Below are 23,700 nucleotides of genomic sequence, written 5' to 3' on the forward strand. Positions count from 1 at the left end.
TGACACCTGTAGCACTGAGGTGCAGTGCTTTAGACCCCTTTATTATTTTCATTTTTTTTTAATCCCACCCCCTGTCCCCGCATGAGGCCTTTTGCCATTTGGTAGGCCGTAATTGTAAATAATAATTTGTTCTTAACTGACTTGCCTAGTTAAATAAAGTTTACATTTTAAAAAATCTATTAAAAAAAATCACTATTCATTCAGGATTATCCGTAATCATGGTAGCATCCACATGAATGTTTATTTACAATACAAAGTGACTCCAAAATGACACAATACATTATTTACCAGTCGTATAATCTGAAAAAAAAGAAGAAAAAAATGAAATGAATTCCAAAAAATGTGTAGTCACATGCTTGATGTAGTCATTGCGTGCTATGAATATGTTACCAAATAGCTAACTTTTTACTACCTTAATACACATATTGCCCTTTATTTTGAAATAACCCAAATGGAATCATGTAATAACCATAAAAGTGTTAAACAAATCCAAATATTTGAGATTCTTCAAATAGCCACCCGTTGCCTTGATGACAGCTTTGCACACTCTTGGAATTCACTCAACCAGCTCCAATTTGCTTATTGCCCTAATAGGTCCACTGACGATGCAATCGCCATCACACTGCCCTATCCCATCTGGACATGAGGAATACCTATGTAAGAATGCTGTTCATTGACTACAGCTCAGCATTTAACACCATAGTACCCTCCAAACTTGTCATTAAGCTCAAGACCCTGGGTCTCAACCCCGCCCTGTGCAACTGGGTCCTGGACTTTCTGACAGGCCGCCCCCAGGTGGTGAAGTTGGGAAACAACATCTCCACCCTGATCCTCAACACTGGGGCCCCACAAGGGTGCGTGCTCAGCCCCCTCCTGTACTCCCTGTTCACCCATGACTGCGTGGCCATGCACGTTTCCAACTCAATCATCAAGTTTGCAGACGACACTACAGTGGTAGGCCTGATTAACAACAACGACGACACAGCCTACAGGGAGGAGGTGAGGGCCCTCGGAGTGTGGTGTCAGGAAAATAACCTCTCACTCAACGTCAACAAAATAAAGGAGATTATCGTGGACTTATGTTCCTTGGCGTACACATCACGGACAAACTGAAATGGTACACTCACACAGACACTCACACAGAGAGCGTGGTGGAGAAGGCGCAACAGCGCCTCTTCAACCTCAGGAGGCTGAAGAAATTTGGCTTGTCATCTAAAACACTCACAAACTTTTACAGATGCACAATCGAGAGTATCCTGTCGGGCTGTATCACCGCCTGGTAAGGTAATTGCACCACCCTCAACAGCAAGGCTCTCCAGAGGGTAGTGCGGTCAGCACAACGCATCACCGGCGGCAAACTACCTGCACTCCAGGACACCTACAGCACCCTCCAGGACACCTACAGTCACAGGAAGGCCAAAAAGATCATCAAGGACAACAACCACCCAAGCCACTGCCTGTTCACCCCGCCACCATCCAGAAGGCGAGGTCAGTACAGGTGCATCAAAGCGGGGACCGAGGGACTGAAAAACAGCTCCTATCAAGGCCATCAGACTGTTAAACAGCCATCACTAACATAGAGAAGTTGCTGCCAACATACAGACTAAAATCTCTGGCCACTTAAATAAACGGACATAATAAAGGTATCACTAGTCACTTTCAATAACGCCACTTTTAATAATGTTTACATGTCCTACATTACTCATCTCATGTATATACTCTATTCTACACCATCTACTGCATCTGCCTATGCCATCGCTCATCCATATATTTATATGTACATGTTCTTATTCATCCCTTTACATTTGTGTGTGTTTTTTGGTAGTTGTTGTGAATTTGTTAGATTACTTGTTAGATTTTACTACATAGTCGGGACTAGAAGCACATGTCACACCCTGGTCTTAGTATTTTGTGTTTTCTTTATTATTTTGGTCAGGCCAGGGTGTGACATGGGTTATTTATGTGGTGTGTTTTGTCTTGGGGTTTTTGTAGGTCATGGGATTGTGGTTAGTGGGGTTGTCTAGAATAGTCTATGGCTGCCTGGAGTGGTTCTCAATCCGAGGCAGGTGTTTATCGTTGTCTCTGATTGGGAACCATATTTAGGCAGCCATATTCTTTGAGTGTTTCGTGGGTGATTGTTCCTGTCTCAGTGTTTGTTTGCATCAGATAAGACTGTTGAGGTTTTCACGGTACGTTTATTGTTTTGTATTGTTCATGTTTATCTTTTATTAAACATGTATCAAAATAACCACGCTGCATTTTGGTCCTCTCTCTCGACGGAAGAACCATAACAGCACAAGCATTTTGCTACACTTGCATTAACATCTGCTATGTGTATGTGACCAATAAAATGTTATTTGATTTTTGATTTTGACCTGGAATGCTTTTCCAACAGCTTTGAAGGAGTTTCCACATATGCTGAGCACTTGTTGGCTGCTTTTCCATCACTCTTTTAAGAAGGCACACCTGTTAATTGAAATGCATTCCAGGTCACTACCTCATCAAGCTGCTTGAGCGAATGCCAAGAGTGCGCAAAGCTGTAAAGGGTGGCTACTTTGAAGAAGAATCTAAAATCTATCTTGATTTGTTTAACACTTTTTGGGTTACTACATGATTCCATATGTATTATTTAATAGTTTGTCTTCACTATTATTCTACAATGTATAAAATAGTACAAATAAAAAATAACCCTTGAATGAGTAGGTGTAAGTTTGACCGGTAGTGTAAGTGACTTTTCCCCAATACTGTTGGTCCCCTAAAATGGGGGGACGATATAAAAAAAAGTGCTGTAATTTCTAAATGGTTCATTTGATATGGGATCCTGAGTGGCTCAGCGGTCTAAGGCATTGCATCTCAGTGCAAGAAGGGTCACTACAGTTCCTGGTTTGAGTACAGGCTGTATCACATCCGGCTGTGATAGGTAGTCCTGTAGGGCAGTGCACAATTTTCCCAGCGCCATCCAGGTTTGACCGGGGTAGGCCGTCATTGTAAATAAGATTTTGTTCTTAACTGACTTGCCTAGTTAAAGGTTCAATTTTACAAAATGTTTTGTACACTCAGCGTAAAAGAACGCATAGCGGTGGTAATCCATAACATAATAGGACAAACTGAAATCAAAACCTCATGCTTTGCTTTGCCTGAGAAAACTGTGTGAAACCAATTCATAATAGCACAGACATACTTAAGGAGAGAAGTACTAACAATGACCAAGATAATGTTAAGATAATGTTAAGCTTTAGGAACATGCCGCAGCTCCTTGAGGTGCCTAGGGATCATTCGTTTTTCAGTAATCTAGTGAGTTATCCATGCCTAGCAACTATTGGCATGGAACACTGTCAATGAACCATAGGAAGAAAACGTCAATGAATCCCCTTTAGCAGGCACCAGTCGTGTGTAAACTGGGCTCTGGGTGCATGCAGACTGAGAATATTACTATGCGCTTAACTGGAATTAGACATAGGCTACTGTAATACAAAAGGCATGTATTCATCCTTTTGTAAGGTTCAAGGGCAACTGTAAATTTAGAAAGTGTTCCCTATGATAAAATCCTGCTTATTGGTCTATTCTCTGCACCCGATTTGTCCTTTTCAGTCAAGTGTATGAGGAGGAGGACACTATGTAGGAGCACCAAGAAAAGAGGCATACAAGGCTAGGTGGTTTGTGGCTGAGTGGACAACACCATCAGGCTGCTCTTGCTGAGGCCAGAGGTGCTAGATGCTGATTGCTGATTCCTGTTCACTTTTTACTCCTCTGACTCACATCCGATTTGTATTCAAATTCTCTCTCACTCTCTCTACCCTGATTAAAGTGAATTTCCCTAAGGCAGTGCTGTGGTGACTGTTCGTGACACCAGTGTTTACCACCTCTCTATCAGCCATGCTTGGGAAGCAAGTCAATTTAGAAATGGATAAACTTGGCCATTTGCATCAAAGATAGCACAGCAGGCCATTGAGGTCCATTGAAGCTTGCCAAAACTTTGCAAAACTGAAATAAAGACATCAAGGGTCAGAAAGCTCATGGCTCCAAACAGGTTACATGTTTACTTTTTACTTTTTAAATTAAAAGTCAACTATTAAATTAGCAAAATGCAGAATTACTCTGCCATTTCCTGGTTGCTAAAATTGTAATAGTTCGTCAAAATTTCAGTTTATGTGACAAAACAAGCAAGTTAGTATTTGGAATCATTGTACCATCTAAACTGTCATGAAATATATTTTCAATAACCAAAAATATTGTATTTTCATCTGTTTGAACCTGGTGTACAAAACCGGAAGTACGAGACACAAAAACAACACTTAAGAACAGTAAGCATAGAAATAGCGCACATAGAACAGATCTACCACTTCTTAGACTTGCTTTCATACGTATAAAAAAAAGTCATTCCGTAAAAAAAATCAGCTGTAATGGAAACAGGAAGTTTCGTTACAATTTTATAAATGCAGACAGATCATTTGTTTGTATCTGTAAAATTAATTATGCAAGAAATGGTGGTGGAAACGTCTTTATGTGTAAACATTTACATAATAACCATCATATCGAAGTAAACTTCGATGATATGGTGTGTGGTCCTCCCTCTACGACTCAGGAAGGCATGCAGTTTACTAGGCTACAGATGAAATAACTTATGATGTGTCATGTGTCTTCCCCCCTTTTTCCTCTCTCTACCCTACTGAGGTTACATTTAAAAAACCTTTGGTTAACATAGAGATTCTGGGAACATCAGTAGGTGGGGGAAATTAACTATATTCTGGTAATACGAACAATTGAACATATGCAGTGGTACTTAATGAATATGATGTCAGTTCTGTTGTCATCTGAGACATTCTCATCAATGATAAGATGACATAAACTCTACAGTGGAATGTCTACACATTAGAGTTATCGGATTCACATGGAATTGTTGTTCAATTTCAATTATTTGTGATGGGATGAAATGTGATTTTAGCTTCTAAAATGAGAGATGTGGGTTTTCATAAGGTTAGGGCTCTGCTCAATCAGTGGCCCGCCTCTGTGAAGGGACATGGGCTATAAAACTTTTCAAACACGCCCTCTTCTCCCTTCCTATATAAAGCCTTGATGACAACATAACTTCCTGTTCCGAGGATATGGGGACGACGGTCCGATGTCAGAATGGTTCAGATAATAACTACAGAACGAAGCCAACATCAGCATGAGCTTTGGTTGCGAATGGTATGAACTTTTGAACTCTTATTCACTACAGAAGTGATATCTCCTAGCATTTGAGTTAGCAACAGCAGCTGCAAACGAAGGTTAGGAAGGAACAGACAGAGTATCCCGTCTGTCACACAACGACGTTACTACAACGTATCCAATTGACCAGCAGAGACATTCTTCAAAGGACAAAGGACTCGTTTTGTTCCATCTACCACCAACCTACTGAAGCGCAGCTCAGAGTAAATATTTATTGCATTTTCCTTTTCCAAATGGGCGGTAATTTAGAATGCATAAGATACTGTATTTACGATAGCACAGCTTTTTCCCTTTGTTCCTCAGTCTCCAGCTCTTTCACTCAACCCAGCCCCTTTTCTTTTGTGTAACAAGCTGTCATATCTGTTCCGCCCGCTTGGGACGTTTTCCTTTATGACGTAATTTGTAATCAAGTTATGATTAATTGTGTGTATGTGAATTCTGTGTGATTAGTTAGGTATTTAGTAAAATAATTAAACCCGATTTTGTATTGCTGATTCAAATTGTTAGCCAATGTTCTTGCAGATAAAATAATTTATAACTTTCAGATGAGACTGATTTGAGGTGACTATTGATATCAACTGCTATGGATGTAAAATATTACTAGGTCTTTAAGAGTTTATTCAGAAGAAAACAGCTCTATAAATATTATTTTGTGGTGCCCGGCTCTCTAGTTAATTACATTTACATGACTAGCTCAATCAGGTGATATTAATTACGGAGAAATTATTTTATAGAATAGCATGTCATATCACTTAATCCGGCATAGCCAAAGACACGATAGATGGTTGGTGAAAGTGCACGGTGATATTGATACTCCTTTCCAATAAATATCAAGAGTCTGATTCTGTTGACATGATGATCGATGCTCGACTGCCGTTTGACAAATAAAAATATTCTTATCCATAATAATCTCATCATGTAGACTAGCCTACTATCCGCACAGCCTACCCACATTTGCTATTTAACACAACAGTTTTTGTGACAAATGGAAACACGTTGAACTTAAAAAATGTCTTCAGTACATGAAAGCTTAAGCGAAAAAGTACATTTTGTGTGCACTATTCATCACACATTGATTTGTATCCACAACAAGTCTGTTTGGTGGAAACACACCACTGGTGGGAAAATGCTACATTTTCTTTACGCATATTTTAAAATATTCCCATTAAAATCTGTCTCCAATTGGATGGAAACCTAGCTAGTGAGAATGACAGATCTATAACTAACATTTCTACATGAATTTTGTCGGGTCACACAAAAAGTTACATATTGCAGCTTTAAAACAATAAATATGGGCCTTGTTTTGTGAGCACAATTGTTGATCATTAACAGATTCCATTTAATCGTGAGAGACCAAATACTTTCATCTCAGCAGGATTTGAGACTGTGACTGAACTGTATGCACAGTGTGAAAGTGTAAACTCTAGGACTTGGCTATCTCCTGCGTTCAATGTGATTGGTCAGTCGTTTTCTTGGCATTGCTCGATATGTACACAGTATGCACAGAATTAGAGTTGAATGTACAAAACATCCACAAATATATGTTTATAACATATCATGTCACCTACCCACAGCATAAAAAATGCAAAACAGAAATTTAAGTTGTCAAAATAATTTAGTTTGAAGTGATTGGACTTTGTTTTACAATATGGTAAATTGAATCTATGGTGCTGAGGTGATTATTTTCATTCCATTTTAAACATGTACAGGCAAGCTGTATTTTTCAACATTGTGTTTATTAACTTCACTCAATAATGTCATACCAGCATAATTTGTTATGTTTTCATTTTCAGTCTGCTCTCATAAAAAAGTCCTCATAACATGTGCAAATCCTAAAGCTCCAGAGTGTATGCCTATCACTATTCTCAAGAGAATAAATGACTCAATATTATTTGCATCATATTTGTCCAATATTTGCAAAAGAGCATGACACCTTTTTCTTACCATGCAAAGAAAAATGAATGTGGTAGGCTTATGTTACCGAAGGTTGTCATCCAATTTGTTTAGGCTATGTATTCATAGGCTAATAGGCACGAACTGATTATTGGACTCAAATAATAAAATGCATGCAACAATCAAACCACTTACTTTGACTATCGAATTTCCTAATGATGGTATCGAGGAAAGTATTCTGTGGTGCCACGTGACCCCTTCGGACTGGCATCTTTGCTGAACGCTATCCCACTGGAGTTATTGGACTTTCTGTCGCCGATGCTGACCTCTACGTCGATGAGTCCCGACAAACGGACGACATTCACTGTGTCCTCGTCATAGAATAATAAATACTGTAATCCCCGACCTACGTTTTTGTAACTTCATGAGATGGACCAAGTGGACAGTCCTTTAAGTGAAAAGTAGCGTTCTAGAAATGAGCGTCCACTTTATTTGGGGGGGATCGCGAGACAGTTTCCAGTTTCCAAGGAGAGGAGCCCGTGTTTGTTTACGTCCCTTGAACTGTCAAAAATGATATCCTCTCAGGTGAATTGCAAGACGAGAGGTTACTTCTTGTCATTTGTCATTGCAGACTCTGGGGAGGGGGACTCGGTCAGCCTGCCAAGGAACCTTGGTTTTGCCATAGTTGCGTCCTTTTTTCTCTCCTCCTGGCCTTATTCTTCCCTGTTTCCGTGCACCCGATGGAAGCAACAGAGAGAAACCAGTAGTCTAGTTGAAGAAAACGTAGGGTAACGTCCGTAATAGTTCGTTGAGATGTGATCGCTCTGGAGGAGAGTGGTCTGTGCGCTCAACATTGATGACTTCTGCTTACCAGTGGTGGCGACTGCGCCTCTTTAACCCTTCGTCGTCGGCAAATAGAACTGTTGAAATATTGGCGGACAATACAAAGAACAACCTCGTCAGCCATTACATATAATCATAATTTTGATAATTATGTGGTCAATAATATAAATATCCTACATTAATTCAGCCCATCTAGCATAGAAGCAGCGCAGGCGAATTAACAAAGGGAAAGAGATGCGACTATTCTGAAGAACTACCTGCTGTAACTACAGAGAGCTAACAACATCTGGTTTAAAATAGGCTAATACAAACAGCTGCCTCTGTTGTCAAACGGTTAGGTGTCTGTGACAGTCCACACAGGTGCAGCTGCATTTACATTCACAGGTGTAGGCTAACCCACATGACATCAATGCGTGGGCTAAGGTTTTAACCGAACTGGCACACACACCACAGTCGTTATTCATTGTGAGGCTGTGAGTCTCATTCCACATTAAAGGTGAAATTGCAATCGAAAATCCAATGCGTTGACTCACCTCTTTGACAAAATGCGCTTTTTTGAGACTGTGCGCTTTGTTCATTTCATGGAAGGATGCTGGGGCTTCACCCTCAATTGTCTCATAATGAGGAGGCTTCAGACCAGCAGACACGTCACTGCCTATGCAGGAGCACTGGATGTGGGGTTCCCCTTTCGTCACAAGTGCGAGAAAGACAAAGGGCGCGCTCCGCGTGCAGCATGCATGTTGCTAGTACTGTCTGATCCACTTTGATGTTATTTTACAGCATGAAGCTCAACTCTCCCAACCGATACACAGTATCCTCTTAACTAAATACAACAAGAAACACACAATAACACATGTTGTCCTGATAGACTTTAATGTTTTTTTTTATTATTAAGGCGGTAATGTGAAGTGGAGGGGGATCAATAGCGCTCCGCGGGGCTGCGAGCTTCCTCCCTCTCGTTCCAACTCCCTTATTTAGTCAGGAGAGAGGACACAGTCACGCGGTAGTCTCGTGTAAGCGTCCCCCAGTGAGCTCTTCCAGCCTGCCTTCGGTTGTGAAACGCTTTCTCTCTCTCTCTCTCTGAGACCTCTTGTTTAAATATTACACGCCAATCTTTACAGAGACATGCATAGGATATGTGCATATATTTACCAAATCTACTGGTATAGATGTCACATTCAGCAGCAAACATAATATTACATCATCTTTAAATATATATATATATATATTTTACAGAATAATACATTGAAACAGAAATGTTTTAATAAAAACCACTAGTGATTTATTAGAAAAGTAGCAAAACACTGTACAGTGTAAAGGATCTGAGAGTTTCAGAAGGCACTCTATGATTGTTGATACAGTGTAAAGGATTTGAGAGTTTCAGGAGGCACTCTATGATAGCTGATCCAGTCACATAATGACTATGGACCACAGGAAATCAGGACACCTGGTCTGTCCACCCGTCTGTCTGTCTGTCCCTCTGCATACACACACACTAGGCCTATACACACACACTCAGCGTCTGGACAGATCTCCCCCTGTGTATGAAAAGAATGCAAACACACCCATGAAATAAGAGATATTGAAGATAATTGCTTTGTAATAACAATGCCAAATTATCATATATTGTGCTTCTACATCTGCATTGCTTGCTATTTGGTGTTTTAGGCTGGGTTTCTGTATAGCATTTTGTGACATCGGCAGATGTAAAAAGGTCCCGCCTCTCCCATAAAAAAGTCCCGCCTCTCCCATCTCCTCGTTGGTTTTTAGGAGCATATACCCACGTGGGTGATTGAAAGATGGACTGAGGTCCACAATCCAGTCCAGTTGGTGGTGATAATGCACCTTAAAGTGTGTTGTCAATCGCCATATAAAGTCCAAAGAGGAAGAAGACGAAGCCTGAGAGAGGAGAGATTACCGGAAACAAACTCGGTTTACCTTTTTATCTGTAGATTAATTTTCGGAGTAGAGGACCTTGTGTATTTCAGGTAAAATAACAACCCAATGTCAATATCCCAGAACAAATGACCTAGCTAGCTGGCTAAATTTCCATAAATGTTTAATGCTTTTCGATCTGTCCCCAAATCATTATAGTTGGTTCAGAGTTCGTTTTGATATTTCAACCTACATGTCCTGATCGTGTCTGGTGTGGCTGGACAAAATAAACATGCGCGCGATGCAGTGTAGTCAGCATGTAAAGCACTGCATCGCAGTGCTTGTGGCTTCACTACAGTTCCGGGTTCGATCCCGGGTTGTGTCGCAGCCGGCTGCAACAGGGAGACCCATGAGGCGACACACAATTGGCCCAGCATCATCTAGGTTAGGGGAGGGTTTGGCCGGCCGGGATATCCTTGTCCCATCTAGCTCTAGCGACTATTATGGCGGGCCTGGCGCATGCACGCTGACACAGTGTTTCCTCCGACACATTGGTGCGGCTGGCTTCCGGGTTCAGACAGCAGTGTGTCAAGAAGCGGTGTGGCTTGGCAGGGTCGGGTTTCGGAGGACGCATGGCTCTCGACCTTCGCCTCTCCCGAGTCTGTACGGGAGTTGCAGCGATGGAACAAGACTGTAACTACCAATTGGATACCATGAAATTGGGGAGAAAAAGGGGTAGGGTGAAATGTAGTCTTCACTGAGAATGTATTATATACATTATTTTATTACACATGTTAAACATGGAATTGCCCAATAAAAAAATCTGTCAGCAGGCAATGCCATCCCAACTATATTATTGAAGAATCTGAGCGCTGTAAATTGCCTTGTGATATAAATATCAAATTAGCTAATGCAATCAGCCAGGTTGATTATGGATTACTACAATATTTGGTTGTTGTAACTGGGGTCCTGATTGAATTATGCATGTTGGGAAACGTAAACATACAGTACGTTCAGCGTGGGGATGCAGTCATCATGGCGTTTAAAGTGCATTAACAGAGAATAACAAAGAGCGGAAGAGACAGCGAGGGACAGTGGGACTGCAACTGGGTGTGAGTGACAGAGAGAGTGGCCATGACGGTTGGGCGTGATGGACTGATAGACAGCATGACTAACAGCATGGGCGCTGGCAGGAAGTGGGTGGGTGGGAGAGAGTGTGTGTGTGGAGGGCTGTTTGTGTGTGTGTGTGTGTGTGTGTGTGTGTGTGCGTGTGTGTGTATGTGTGTGTGTATGTGTGTGTGTGTGAGTGAGCGTGTGTTTGTTTGCACATGTATGTTCGTTTGTGTGTGCACATCAGCTTGTGTGTCTGTGCGTGTCTGGTCATGTACTGTAGGCTATGCATTTGTCTGTCGGTGTGGGGGAGGTTTAAAGAGGCTACTGATGAGGTGATAAGCAGGGGTCAATGTTTGCGTCAGAGTGTACTCTACCCACCTTGGCAGCTGGTGCACTCACAGCTGTGTATGACAGGCAGGACGACGGGCTCACTCTCCCCACTGTCGCACAGGAGGCTAAGGAAGCGCACGGGGCTCTCAGGGTCCAACCGGTAGCTGCAGCAGTCACACAGCGACTGGAGGTAAGGCTCCTGAGAGAGGGAAGGAGGGAAAAAGGAGGAGAAAGAGAGGGACAGAGAGGTAGAGAAAGGAAGGGTGCGCACGCGTGAGAGAGGTGGGAGTTCGATTCTGAAACTGACACCAATCAACAGCTATTTTCGCTACCATGGTAACGGAAGGTAGTGAAACATTTCGCAGAGATCATGTTTGTTTTTACTTGCTCACATTTTCACAGTGATGCCATTACATTATTTTTCTACCACGGGAGTTTAAGAGTAAAACAAAAAATCACTGGGATGATTGGTCTAGGATCTCTCTGTTCTGGATGAAGTGGCAATACCTCTACATTCAACTGGTTAAGAAAAACACACAAATGGGGACTATTGCAACATTACAGAAAATTCCCATAGAAATGTATTGAAGAATATACATGGTTCTTCTCTGTCTTACAGGATAGGGAATCAGGTCCACTCTACATATTACATTTCTGTCTGCAACACTGCATCCCAGCCCAGTGCATAAGAGTGGGTGAAAGCCGGCGACATCAGCAAACCTCCAAAATGACGTCAATTTTGGACAAACAGCGCCCTCTACAGTAGCTGACTTCCACGTTGTCAAGACGACAGTCTCCCTTAGTGATGTTCCTGACCTCCGTGTAACGGCGACACTCCGCTACGGGCTCCCCTGGTAAGATGAGAGGAGGAAATAGGACAGGGCAGGGAGATAAAAGGAGAGAGAGAGATTAAGAGGAGCGGTGGAGGAAGAGGATAATGATGGGGGCAGCATGGGGAGTTGAGAAAATAAAAGAGGGTTTTGTTTTGAGTTAATGAATGAGAGAGCGAGCTCTAGAGAGAGAGAGAGAGAGAGAGCTCCAAAGGCACATTGACTTTCAATGCCCCCTCACCAACTGTGCCATTATACAACATTGAAAGACATAAATGCTGTCTTATTGTACATGCCTTGTGGACAATTTAGGACCTAAAGCACTATGTTTCACACTAAATATTTGTATAAATACAGGAAGAGAAGGACTAAGCATTGTTTATGTTTAACTCTTACCAGGGAACTCCTTCCTGCAAACTGGGCAGCAGCTGCCTGGTTCCTCCACTTTCACTTCCCCCTGATATAAGAGGATAGGAGAGGAGGAGAGGAGAGGGGAGAAGAGAATGGATGGGAGGAAAGGAGAGGACGAAAGGGGATGGGAGGAGAGGAGAGGGCCAAGGGCAGACAAGAGGGTAGGAAAAGGAGAAAAGACTTGTCACTGTCTTAGCTTACTAATTGAGTCCCCATCATGTCTCGCTCTGAGAATAGAATAAAGCTGTTCCAGGAATAAATCATCATCTTCCAGGAGAGGTCTGCTGACAGGAGCAAGTGCATCACCACGCCCCCCACAATGCACTGCTCCAGGCCTGCCCCGGCCCCAGGGAGGCTGAACTTGAGCTCTGCCACTTAAAGGGGAGGTAAGTGGGAGCCTTGGTTATTTAAAGTGGAGGTAAGTGTGATCCCCAGTTATTTAAAGGAAAACTCCACCCAAAATCTTTTGGTACTTGTTTCATTAGTCCATTGATATAGTCCCAAAATGTAGAGGGTAGATGCAGGTCCGATAGATGCACCCATTTTGTTCAATTTTCCTTGCCCAAGCTCACATCACAACTTTGCCGGTGTCGTAAAGGGGCAAACTGACAATATCACTATTATTGCCCTTTGTGCTTTTGTGAATTGTTTGTTAGTATTGTTTAATCTTTTATTGTTTGAATTTGTTGTTCATAGATGTTATGTGCCTTGTCTGCCACCAGGTGGCATGTTACGCTTTGTCTTGCACAAAAAAATAAGAAAAACTCCAACAAAAATATTGAAACAAAGGGGAGGTAAGTGTTATTTTTGTAGCTACTTAAAAAAGGGAGGGGGCAAAATGGTGGGTGAAACCAGTTATTTCAAGGAGAGGTATCTATTGATAGCCAACTAGCGATAGCCTCTTAATCTGGAGGTGAGGGTGAACCCAGTTATTTAAAGGGCATGAGAACAGTCAACTGAGAAAGGGAAAAATATTGACTACTTTGTTTAAGTACTTTCATATCGATTTAGCTCTGGGCTGTAACTCACACAACCCCCCAAACCTTCTGGCGTTTTCTGTGAATTTCTCCAGCTGTAAGAATAACTGAGATGTCCGTGAAAGTGCTGTTTCTTATCTCTCACCTCTTCACACTGCAGCAGTGGGCATCCTGATTGGCACCACTTCTGCCCGTTCACACAGCGGCACACCAAGCAGCCCTCCTCCCATTCAGAGCTAGCCTGTGAGACACATACACATATGCACGCACGCACACACACAAACACACACACACGCATTAAAGCATGCATGCATGCACGCACACGCATGCACAAGCACACACACACAGACAATAAATATACTGCATTTGCAGTGGCTATTACAGTGCTATTGCCACTAATGATTGAGGTGGCTGCTTATAACCCAGGTCTACTGTACTGTAGCAGAGAAACCTGAGGTCTATAATGCATCCCTATTCTCTATATAGTGCACTACTTTATACCAGAGCCATATGAGGACTACACGACATAGGGAATAGGGTGCCATTTGAGGCACACTCCAAGAGAGTTTCTGGGACTATAAGGACAAGAGAAGACACTTCTAGAGCTCTACAAGATCTTCATGGACATTATTCACGACAACTAAAGAGGAAGAGGAGAAACCGACCCCCTGTCATCACATGATTAATCCTTCCTATAATATATTCTCATTAAATATTCCTATTATGCGTCTTTAAAGAGGTGGTTAATTTCTGTAGCACTATAATAGCTTTCAACAGTTCCCTGCGTTATTGATAGTGGGCCATTGTACTTTAATGTGGCCCATGGGACATGTCCGTCATCGTTACTCATCCCTCCACACACACACACACACACACACACAACTCACACAATCCATCATCGTTACTTAGCCCTCCTTTATGTATGAACACACAAAGGCATTGAAAGGAGTGCAGGTAAACAGACATGGAATGGAAGGATGCGAATGAGAGTCCAACGGAGGAAAGACAATGAGGTACAATCTGCAGTGTAGGAGGGATAGGAGTTTATGTTGGGCCCTTTAGTTGTGTGTGTCTGGTGTGTGTGTGTGTGTGTGTGTGTGTGTGTGTGTGTGTGTGTGTGTGTGTGTGTGTGTGTTTCTGGTGTGTGTGTGTGTGTCTAGTGTGTGTGTCTGGTGTCTGGTGTTTGTTTATGTGCATAGGTGCATATAATTGTACTCTTTGATGTAACTTTGTGGGTGTATGTAAGTGTACATAGACATACTAGTTTGTTTGTTTGTCTGTGTGTGTACCTCTCTCAGCACCCCCTGGTCCTCACACGGGCAGAGTGCGGGGATCACACACAGGCCCTCTGCGTTTCGGTAGAGCCCCTCCTTACACATACACCCCTCGGTGGCGCTGCAGTTGAGTGGGGAGGTCAGGTAGATCTCTACACAGCTCCTCTCACACACAGACAGAGCCTCCGATACACTCTTCCTCCATCTCTCTCCATCAGGACAGGCTACAGGGGGAGGGGCAGGGGTAAGTAGTGAGAGTTGTAGGAAGAACAAGAAATAGGAGAGGGGGAGACAGTGACATTGTTTAATTATAGCTCCTACTCACCTGATTCAACAAATCAACTTAACATCAAGTGGTGTTTGTGCTGCATTAGAACAAATACATGTAACTGCCAAAAGAAAGAAAACACTTCAGTAAATGAGGGATACAACGTATATTGAAAGCAGGGGCTTTCACACGGGTGTGGTTCCTGAGTTAATAAATTAACATCCCATCATGCTTAGGGTCATGTCTAAAAATGCCTCGTTGCCCATTATTCTGGCTACCATGGCTAGAAGGATCTCAGTGACTTTGAAAGAGGAGTCTGAAAGGAGAATAGGGGGGTTAAAGTGTGTGTGTGTCTCAGTCACCAGATCTCAACCCAATTGAACACTTATAGGAGAGTTCCAGACACTTGCTGAATCTATGTCAAGGCTTATTGAAGCTGTTCTGGCGGCCCGTGGTGGCCCAACCCCCTATTAAGACACTTTATGTTGGGGTTTCCTTTATTTTGGCAGTTACTTTTATGCGCAACGAATAGGGGTCCCAGAGGACTGGGTTGGAAAACACTGCCCTAGAATGAAATGCAGCCCCAGTCTCTCACTTAGGGCCTACATACTAGACCTCAGACACTCACCACAATCAGGGGCCCTGCATAGTGCCGTACGCTGGGCCGGGCCCTCACAGTCTGCCCCCTCGTATTGCTGAGGCTGGAAGACGGTCCGCCTGGAGTTCCGCTGGCCAGAACCACAGCTCACTGAGCACTGACTCCACTCTGACCAACTACCCCACTCACAGTCCACTGGAGACATGCATGGAGGAAGAGAAGCATGTGAAGGAGTGATGGAGGCAGAGAGAGGCATAAAGGAAGAGAAAGTGTGCGAGAAAGAAAGCAAGAGGAGGGAAAGATATGTTTGGTCTGACACATACTGTCCATTATAAAAGAGTTTAATTTCACAGAGGGATTCGGGCACTGAAATCCTTTGGTGATAGTCGGTAGTTGATAGTCTAGTAGGGGACATATAATTTAATTTGATAGTTTTGCTACAGTGGGAAACTACAGAGTTATCATATGCCACATGCTGGCACTTGCTGGCAGAGCAGATTTCTAGTTTCCTACATGCACTGGCTTCTGTATCAGGTCAACACTATACACAGCTACTTAAACATGGTTGAAGAGCTACACTCACCATTGCATGGGTCCTCAGTACAATTGAATACTCCTCCTTGACAAACACTTAGGAAGAGAGGGAGAAAGGGATTGATAAATACCTGACACATTAGAATCCAAAGATGAGAAACTCAAAGAGGCAGTTAATCAAACAATCATGCCTCTCAGTCCCTCAGTCTTTAAGCTGTGTATCAAAACCCTGGGCTGAAAGATGAAATTACTTAACTCATGTCTGAATCTGACAGTCTCTCCATTACATAGTCTCATGTGACAGACATAAATACTGTACATAAATGTAGCTGGCCAGCACGTACGCAAGATCTGGTTTTGGGTGCCAAGACGATCAGTTACATTCCAAAGATGTGCAATACTGTACAGTATTTCAGGTCTAGGTACTGTACAGTTGAAGTCGGAAGTTTACATACACTAAGGTTGGAGTCATTTAAACTCATTTTTCAACCACTACACAAATGTCTTGTCAACAAACTATAGTTTTGGCAAGTTGGTTAGGACATCTACTTTGTGCATGACAAGTAATTTTTCCAACAATTGTTTACAGACAGGTAATTTCACTGCATCACAATTCCAGTGGGTCAGAAGTTTACATACACTAATTTGACTGTGCCATTAAACAGCTTGGAAAATTCCAGAAAATTATGTAATGGCTTTAGAAGCTTCTGGTAGGCTAATTGACAACATCTGAGTCAAATGGAGGTGTACATGTGGATGTATTTCAAGGCCTTCAAACTCAGTGCCTCCTTGCTTGACATCATGGGAAAATGAAAAGATATCCGCCAAAACTTCAGAAAACAATTGTAGACCTCCACAAGTCTGGTTCATCCTTGGGAGCAATTTCCAAACGTCTGAAGGTACCACGTTCATCTGTACAAACAATAGTACGCAAGTATAAACACCATGGGACCACGCAGCTGTCATACCACTCAGGAAGGAGACGCGTTCTGTCTCCTAGAGATGAACGTACTTTGGTGCAAATCAATCCCAGAACAACAGCAAAGGACCTTGTGAAGATGCTGGAGGTACAAACAGGTACAAAAGTATCAATATTCACAGTAAAATGAGTCCTATATTGACATAACCTGAAAGGCCGCTCAGCAAGGAAGAAGCCCCTGCTCCAAAACCGCCATAAAAAAGCCAGACTACTGTTTGCAACTGCACATGGAGACAAATATCATACTTTTTGGAGAAATGTCCTCTGGTCTGATGAAACAAAAATACAACTGTTTGGCCATAATGACCAGCATAACGTTCGAAGGAAAAAGGGGGATGCTTGCAAGCCGAAGAACACCATCCCAACACCATCCCAACCGTGAAGCACGGGGGTGGCAGCATCATGTTGTGGGGGTGCTTTGCTGCAGGAGGGACTGGTGCACTTCTCAAAATAGATGGCATCATGAGGGACGAAAATTCTGTGGATATATTGAAGCAAAATCTCAATACATCAGTCAGGAAGTTGAAGCTTGTGTGCAAATGGGTCTATCAGTACAATGACCCCAAGCATCCTTCCAAAGTTGTGGCAAAATGGCTTAAAGACAACAAAGGCAAGGTACTGGAGTGGCCATCACAAAGCCCTGACCTCAATTCTATAGAAAATACTGAAAAGCTTGTGTGTGCAAGGAGGCCTACAAACCTGACTCAGTTCCACCAGCTCTGTCAGGAGGAATGGGACAAAATCCACCCAACTTATTGTGGGAAGCTTGTGGAAGGCTACCCAAAATGTTTGATCCAAGTTTAACAAATTAAAGGCAATGCTATCAAATACTAATTGAGTGTATGTACACTTCTGACCCACTGGGAATGTGATGAAAGAAATAAAAGCTGAACTAAATCAATCTCTCTACTACTATTCTGACATTTCACATTCTTAAAATAAAGTGGTGATCCTAACTGACCTAAAACAGGTCATTTTTACTAGGATGAAATGTCAGGAATTGTGAAAAACTGAGTTTAAATGTAATTGGCTAAGGTGTGTGTAAACTTCCGACTTCAACTGTATATCTGTCAATCAACCGCTATGTCTTCTTAACACATGTAATAGGCTAGCTACATATCCCCAATCAAATCTACCAATCATGGAATTGGATTGCATATCTTTACAACCGTTTTGAAGATATACTACATGCTTTAGTAAGTAACTGTAATAATGAGTAATAATAATGAGGTGCTGACTACCATGTGTTGCACTGGTGTTGTAAGACCGTCCCAGAGGCCACCTCTCCTTCGGGCTCATCCAGGGTCATGTTCAGTGTCCCCGTGAGGGAGTGCGGAGAACAGGGACATGCATCATGAGGGACACATGATCCGTTGTACAGCACCTGCTCAAGGAAGACGATCAGGTGACACATAGATGATGCGTGGTGGTTAGATTAGATTAGTGTCCTTTACCATCTCTTGACCTGGTAACTACATAACATATTTTCTCATTGTATTGAAATGTGCCTTACTCAGCAATAAGCAGACTGTCACCGTCTGACCATGTCTGAGTGTCCTGACCATGCCTGAGTGTACTGACCATGCCTGAGTGTACTGACCATGCCTGAGTGTACTGACCATGCCTGAGTGTACTGACCATGTCTGAGTGTACTGACCATGTCTCAGTGTCATGACCATGCCTGAGTGTACTAACCATGTCTGAGTGTACTGACCATGTCTGAGTGTACTGACCATGCCTGAGTGTACTGACCATGCCTGAGTGTCCTGACTATGCCTGAGTGTACTAACCATGCCTGAGTGTACTGACCATGCCTGAGTGTACTGACCATGCCTGAGTGTACTAACCATGCCTGAGTGTACTGACCATGCCTGAGTGTACTGACCATGCCTGAGTGTCCTGACCATGCCTGAGTGTACTAACCATGTCTGAGTGTACTGACCATGCCTGAGTGTACTGACCATGTCTGAGTGTACTGACCATGCCTGAGTGTACTGACCATGCCTGAGTGTACTGACCATGTCTGAGTGTACTGACCATGCCTGAGTGTACTAACCATATCTGAGTGTACTGACCATGTCTGAGTGTACTGACCACGCCTGAGTGTACTGACCATGCCTGAGTGTACTAACCATGCCTGAGTGTACTAACCATGCCTGAGTGTACTGACCATGTCTGAGTGTACTGACCATGTCTGAGTGTACTGACCATGTCTGAGTGTACTAACCATGCCTGAGTGTACTGACCATGCCTGAGTGTACTGACCATGCCTGAGTGTACTGACCATGCCTGAGTGTACTAACCATGCCTGAGTGTACTAACCATGCCTGAGTGTACTAACCATGCCTGAGTGTACTGACCATGCCTGAGTGTACTGACCATGCCTGAGTGTACTAACCATGCCTGAGTGTACTGACCATGTCTGAGTGTACTAACCATGCCTGAGTGTACTAACCATGCCTGAGTGTACTAACCATGCCTGAGTGTACTAACCATGCCTGAGTGTACTGACCATGCCTGAGTGTCCTGACCATGCCTGAGTGTACTAACCATGCCTGAGTGTACTGACCATGTCTGAGTGTACTGACCATGCCTGAGTGTACTGACCATGCCTGAGTGTACTGACCATGTCTGAGTGTACTGACCATGCCTGAGTGTACTAACCATGCCTGAGTGTACTGACCATGCCTGAGTGTACTGACCATGCCTGAGTGTACTGACCATGCCTGAGTGTACTGACCATGCCTGAGTGTCCTGACCATGCCTGAGTGTACTAACCATGCCTGAGTGTACTGACCATGCCTGAGTGTACTAACCATGCCTGAGTGTACTAACCATGCCTGAGTGTACTGACCATGTCTGAGTGTACTGACCATGTCTGAGTGTACTAACCATGCCTGAGTGTACTGACCATGCCTGAGTGTACTAACCATGCCTGAGTGTACTAACCATGCCTGAGTGTACTGACCATGCCTGAGTGTACTGACCATGCCTGAGTGTACTAACCATGCCTGAGTGTACTAACCATGCCTGAGTGTACTAACCATGCCTGAGTGTACTGACCATGCCTGAGTGTACTGACCATGCCTGAGTGTACTGACCATGCCTGAGTGTACTGACCATGCTTGAGTGTACTGACCATGCCTGAGTGTACTGACCATGCCTGAGTGTACTGACCATGCCTGAGTGTACTGACCATGCCTGAGTGTACTAACCATGCCTGAGTGTACTGACCATGTCTGAGTGTACTGACCATGCCTGAGTGTACTAACCATATCTGAGTGTACTGACCATGCCTGAGCGTACTGACCATGCCTCAGCGTACTGACCATGCCTGAGTGTACTGACCATGCCTGAGTGTACTGACCATGCCTGAGTGTACTGACCATGCCTGAGTGTACAAACCATGCCTGAGTGTACTGACCATGCCTGAGTGTACTGACCATGCCTGAGTGTACTGACCATGCCTGAGTGTACTGACCATGCCTGAGTGTCCTGACCATGCCTGAGTTTACTAACCATGCCTGAGTTTACTGACCATGCCTGAGTGTACTAACCATGCCTGAGTGTACTAACCATGCCTGAGTGTACTGACCATGTCTGAGTGTACTGACCATGTCTGAGTGTACTAACCATGCCTGAGTGTACAAACCATGCCTGAGTGTACTGACCATGCCTGAGCGTACTGACCATGCCTGAGTGTACTGACCATGCCTGAGTGTACTGACCATGCCTGAGTGTCCTGACCATGCCTGAGTGTACTAACCATGCCTGAGTGTACTGACCATGCCTGAGTGTACTAACCATGCCTGAGTGTACTAACCATGCCTGAGTGTACTGACCATGTCTGAGTGTACTGACCATGTCTGAGTGTACTAACCATGCCTGAGTGTACTGACCATGCCTGAGTGTACTAACCATGCCTGAGTGTACTAACCATGCCTGAGTGTACTGACCATGCCTGAGTGTACTGACCATGCCTGAGTGTACTAACCATGCCTGAGTGTACTAACCATGCCTGAGTGTACTGACCATGCCTGAGTGTACTGACCATGCCTGAGTGTACTGACCATGCCTGAGTGTACTGACCATGCCTGAGTGTACTGACCATGCCTGAGTGTACTGACCATGTCTGAGTGTACTGACCATGCCTGAGTGTACTGACCATGCCTGAGTGTACTGACCATGCCTGAGTGTACTAACCATGCCTGAGTGTACTGACCATGTCTGAGTGTACTAACCATGCCTGAGTGTACTGACCATGCCTGAGTGTACTGACCATGCCTGAGTGTACTAACCATGCCTGTGCGTACTGACCATGCCTGAGTGTACTAACCATGCCTGAGTGTACTGACCATGCCTGAGTGTACTGACCATGCTTGAGTGTACTGACCATGCCTGAGTGTACTGACCATGCTTGAGTGTACTGACCATGCCTGAGTGTACTAACCATGCCTGAGTGTACTAACCATGCCTGAGTGTACTAACCATGCCTGAGTGTACTGACCATGCCTGAGTGTACTGACCATGCCTGAGTGTACTGACCATGCCTGAGTGTACTGACCATGCTTGAGTGTACTGACCATGCCTGAGTGTACTGACCATGCCTGAGTGTACTGACCATGCCTGAGTGTACTGACCATGCCTGAGTGTACTGACCATGTCTGAGTGTACTGACCATGCCTGAGTGTACTGACCATGCCTGAGTGTACTGACCATGCCTGAGTGTACTAACCATGCCTGAGTGTACTGACCATGTCTGAGTGTACTAACCATGCCTGAGTGTACTGACCATGCCTGAGTGTACTGACCATGCCTGAGTGTACTGACCATGCCTGTGCGTACTGACCATGCCTGAGTGTACTAACCATGCCTGAGTGTACTGACCATGCCTGAGTGTACTGACCATGCTTGAGTGTACTGACCATGCCTGAGTGTACTGACCATGCTTGAGTGTACTGACCATGCCTGAGTGTACTGACCATGCCTGAACGTACTGACCATGCCTGTGTGTACTGACCATGCCTGAGTGTACTGACCATATCTGAGTGTACTGACCATGCCTGGGGGACAGGTGCATCCAGGGATACAGGGTCCAGATACACACTGGTTCTCTGGCCAGAGGTCCTCACAGCTGTAGGGGCAGGAGCCAGCACACTGGCTGAACACCTGGCTGGATGTACACTCTGCACAGGGACACATGTTTCATGTCAATACACAGGACCAGTACGCTTCAGTTCAGTTCTTCAATATGTTAATAGTAAGTTATTAAGTGTACCAGGTATGTATGATGATATATGTCTCTACTTTCCACCTGTATAGTTAAAAAATAAAAGCATGCTCAACTTCAACTTCAACTTCAACTTTTTGTGTTACCTGGTGTCATCTGTTTTACCTGGTGTCGTGTGTGTTACCTGGTGTCGTGTGTTACCTGGTGTTGTGTGTGTTACCTGGTGTTGTGTGTGTTACCTGGTAGACAGCTGTTGGTTTGACAGGCAGTATGTTGTTCTAAGGGAGTAGGACACTCCTGTCCCCCGGGCTGGGGCTCCTGTAAGACGGTCTTGATACGCACTGACACCCCTCCACCACACGAGGCGCTGCACTCACTCCAAGACGACCACTCACTCAACACACACCCAGCTGGAAAAAAAAAGAAAAGAAAAAAAAGAAAGAAAGAAAGAGAGAGAGAGAAAGAGAGAGAGAGAAAGAGCGAGAGAGAGAAAGAGAGAGAGAGAGAGAGAGAGAGAGAGAGAGAGAGAGAATGGTAATTTATTCAACTAACAAACAGATCAACTCCAACTTGTTTAAATGTTGACCATCTTCAGGTCATCTGTGTGGGACCAGTCATATTATTTGGTATCATGTGTTGTATGTCACTGACCTGGACAAGGGGGCAGCACACATGTTTCAGTGTGGACCGTCTCAGCACAGGGTGGCCCTCCTTCTGTGTCATTGCAGGGACGTATCCTCATCCTCTGTCCCGTCCCACAGGACTCTGAGCAGGCGCTCCACTGTCCCCAGGGGCCGTAGACGGGACACAGCAGGTCAGTGCAGACCAGGGTGCCATTCTCACACACACTGGAGCACACAGGGACAGAGTAGAGATGGATAGATTGTTAATTAACCTCTAAAAGTCTAAGCCTTTTGGCGGGGGTTCTACTAAGCTAGCATATGGAACTGTTTTAAAATGTTCACACCATGGATCATATAGCTATTTGATTTTGAAGTGTCTATAAAAGAGATATTTGAAAGCTCAGGAAATATTTTAGTCTTTTGGACACAGATTTAACCCCTTTTGTTTTGTTGGCACAAAACTACCTCCATACCTCCATATATTTTTTGAACTGGTACCAGGTTAACTTCAGACGAGTTCCGTGACCCTTGTGGGGGTCGTAGAGCAAAACAGAGAACATCTGTGTTTTTGTGAGAGTCTCGTCTTTCCACAGAGTGGTCATATTAGGCCAAACCGTTCGGATGCGAGAGACGTTTTTGTGAGAAGAACGATTTTCAGGATGTCTCATGGTCTGACAAACACGATGTAGCTTGGCCACTTTCCACCACAGA

At 43.9% G+C, this 23,700-nt stretch overlaps 2 protein-coding genes across 2 annotated transcripts in view; both read right to left on the reverse strand.

The window, feature by feature from the left end:
• Window positions 1–8,525, reverse strand: part of kcnh2b (potassium voltage-gated channel subfamily H member 2b) — a 303,535-nt gene extending 295,010 nt beyond the window's left edge. The window contains exon 1 of the mRNA XM_090199620.1: window positions 7,300–8,525. Coding sequence (XP_090055746.1) covers window positions 7,300–7,375 — 76 coding nt within the window. The 5' untranslated portion in view covers window positions 7,376–8,525. The remainder of the gene's footprint in view (window positions 1–7,299) is intronic.
• A 679-nt stretch (window positions 8,526–9,204) lies between these two features.
• The window catches only part of sspo (SCO-spondin), an 82,317-nt gene continuing 67,821 nt past the window's right edge, over window positions 9,205–23,700 (reverse strand). The window contains exons 98-109 of the mRNA XM_090199011.1: window positions 23,018–23,214; window positions 22,606–22,776; window positions 22,195–22,322; window positions 18,378–18,520; window positions 16,207–16,253; window positions 15,654–15,818; window positions 14,773–14,981; window positions 13,629–13,724; window positions 12,492–12,552; window positions 11,986–12,116; window positions 11,314–11,464; window positions 9,205–9,485 (exon numbers count right to left, since the gene is read on the reverse strand). Of these exons, the coding sequence (XP_090055137.1) occupies window positions 9,463–9,485; window positions 11,314–11,464; window positions 11,986–12,116; window positions 12,492–12,552; window positions 13,629–13,724; window positions 14,773–14,981; window positions 15,654–15,818; window positions 16,207–16,253; window positions 18,378–18,520; window positions 22,195–22,322; window positions 22,606–22,776; window positions 23,018–23,214 (1,522 nt within the window). The 3' untranslated portion in view covers window positions 9,205–9,462. The remainder of the gene's footprint in view (window positions 9,486–11,313; window positions 11,465–11,985; window positions 12,117–12,491; window positions 12,553–13,628; window positions 13,725–14,772; window positions 14,982–15,653; window positions 15,819–16,206; window positions 16,254–18,377; window positions 18,521–22,194; window positions 22,323–22,605; window positions 22,777–23,017; window positions 23,215–23,700) is intronic.

This window comes from Oncorhynchus mykiss, chromosome 15 (genome assembly GCF_057628025.1).
Source record: "Oncorhynchus mykiss isolate SJ-2025 chromosome 15, ASM5762802v1, whole genome shotgun sequence".
In the NCBI taxonomy this organism is placed as follows: domain Eukaryota; kingdom Metazoa; phylum Chordata; class Actinopteri; order Salmoniformes; family Salmonidae; genus Oncorhynchus; species Oncorhynchus mykiss.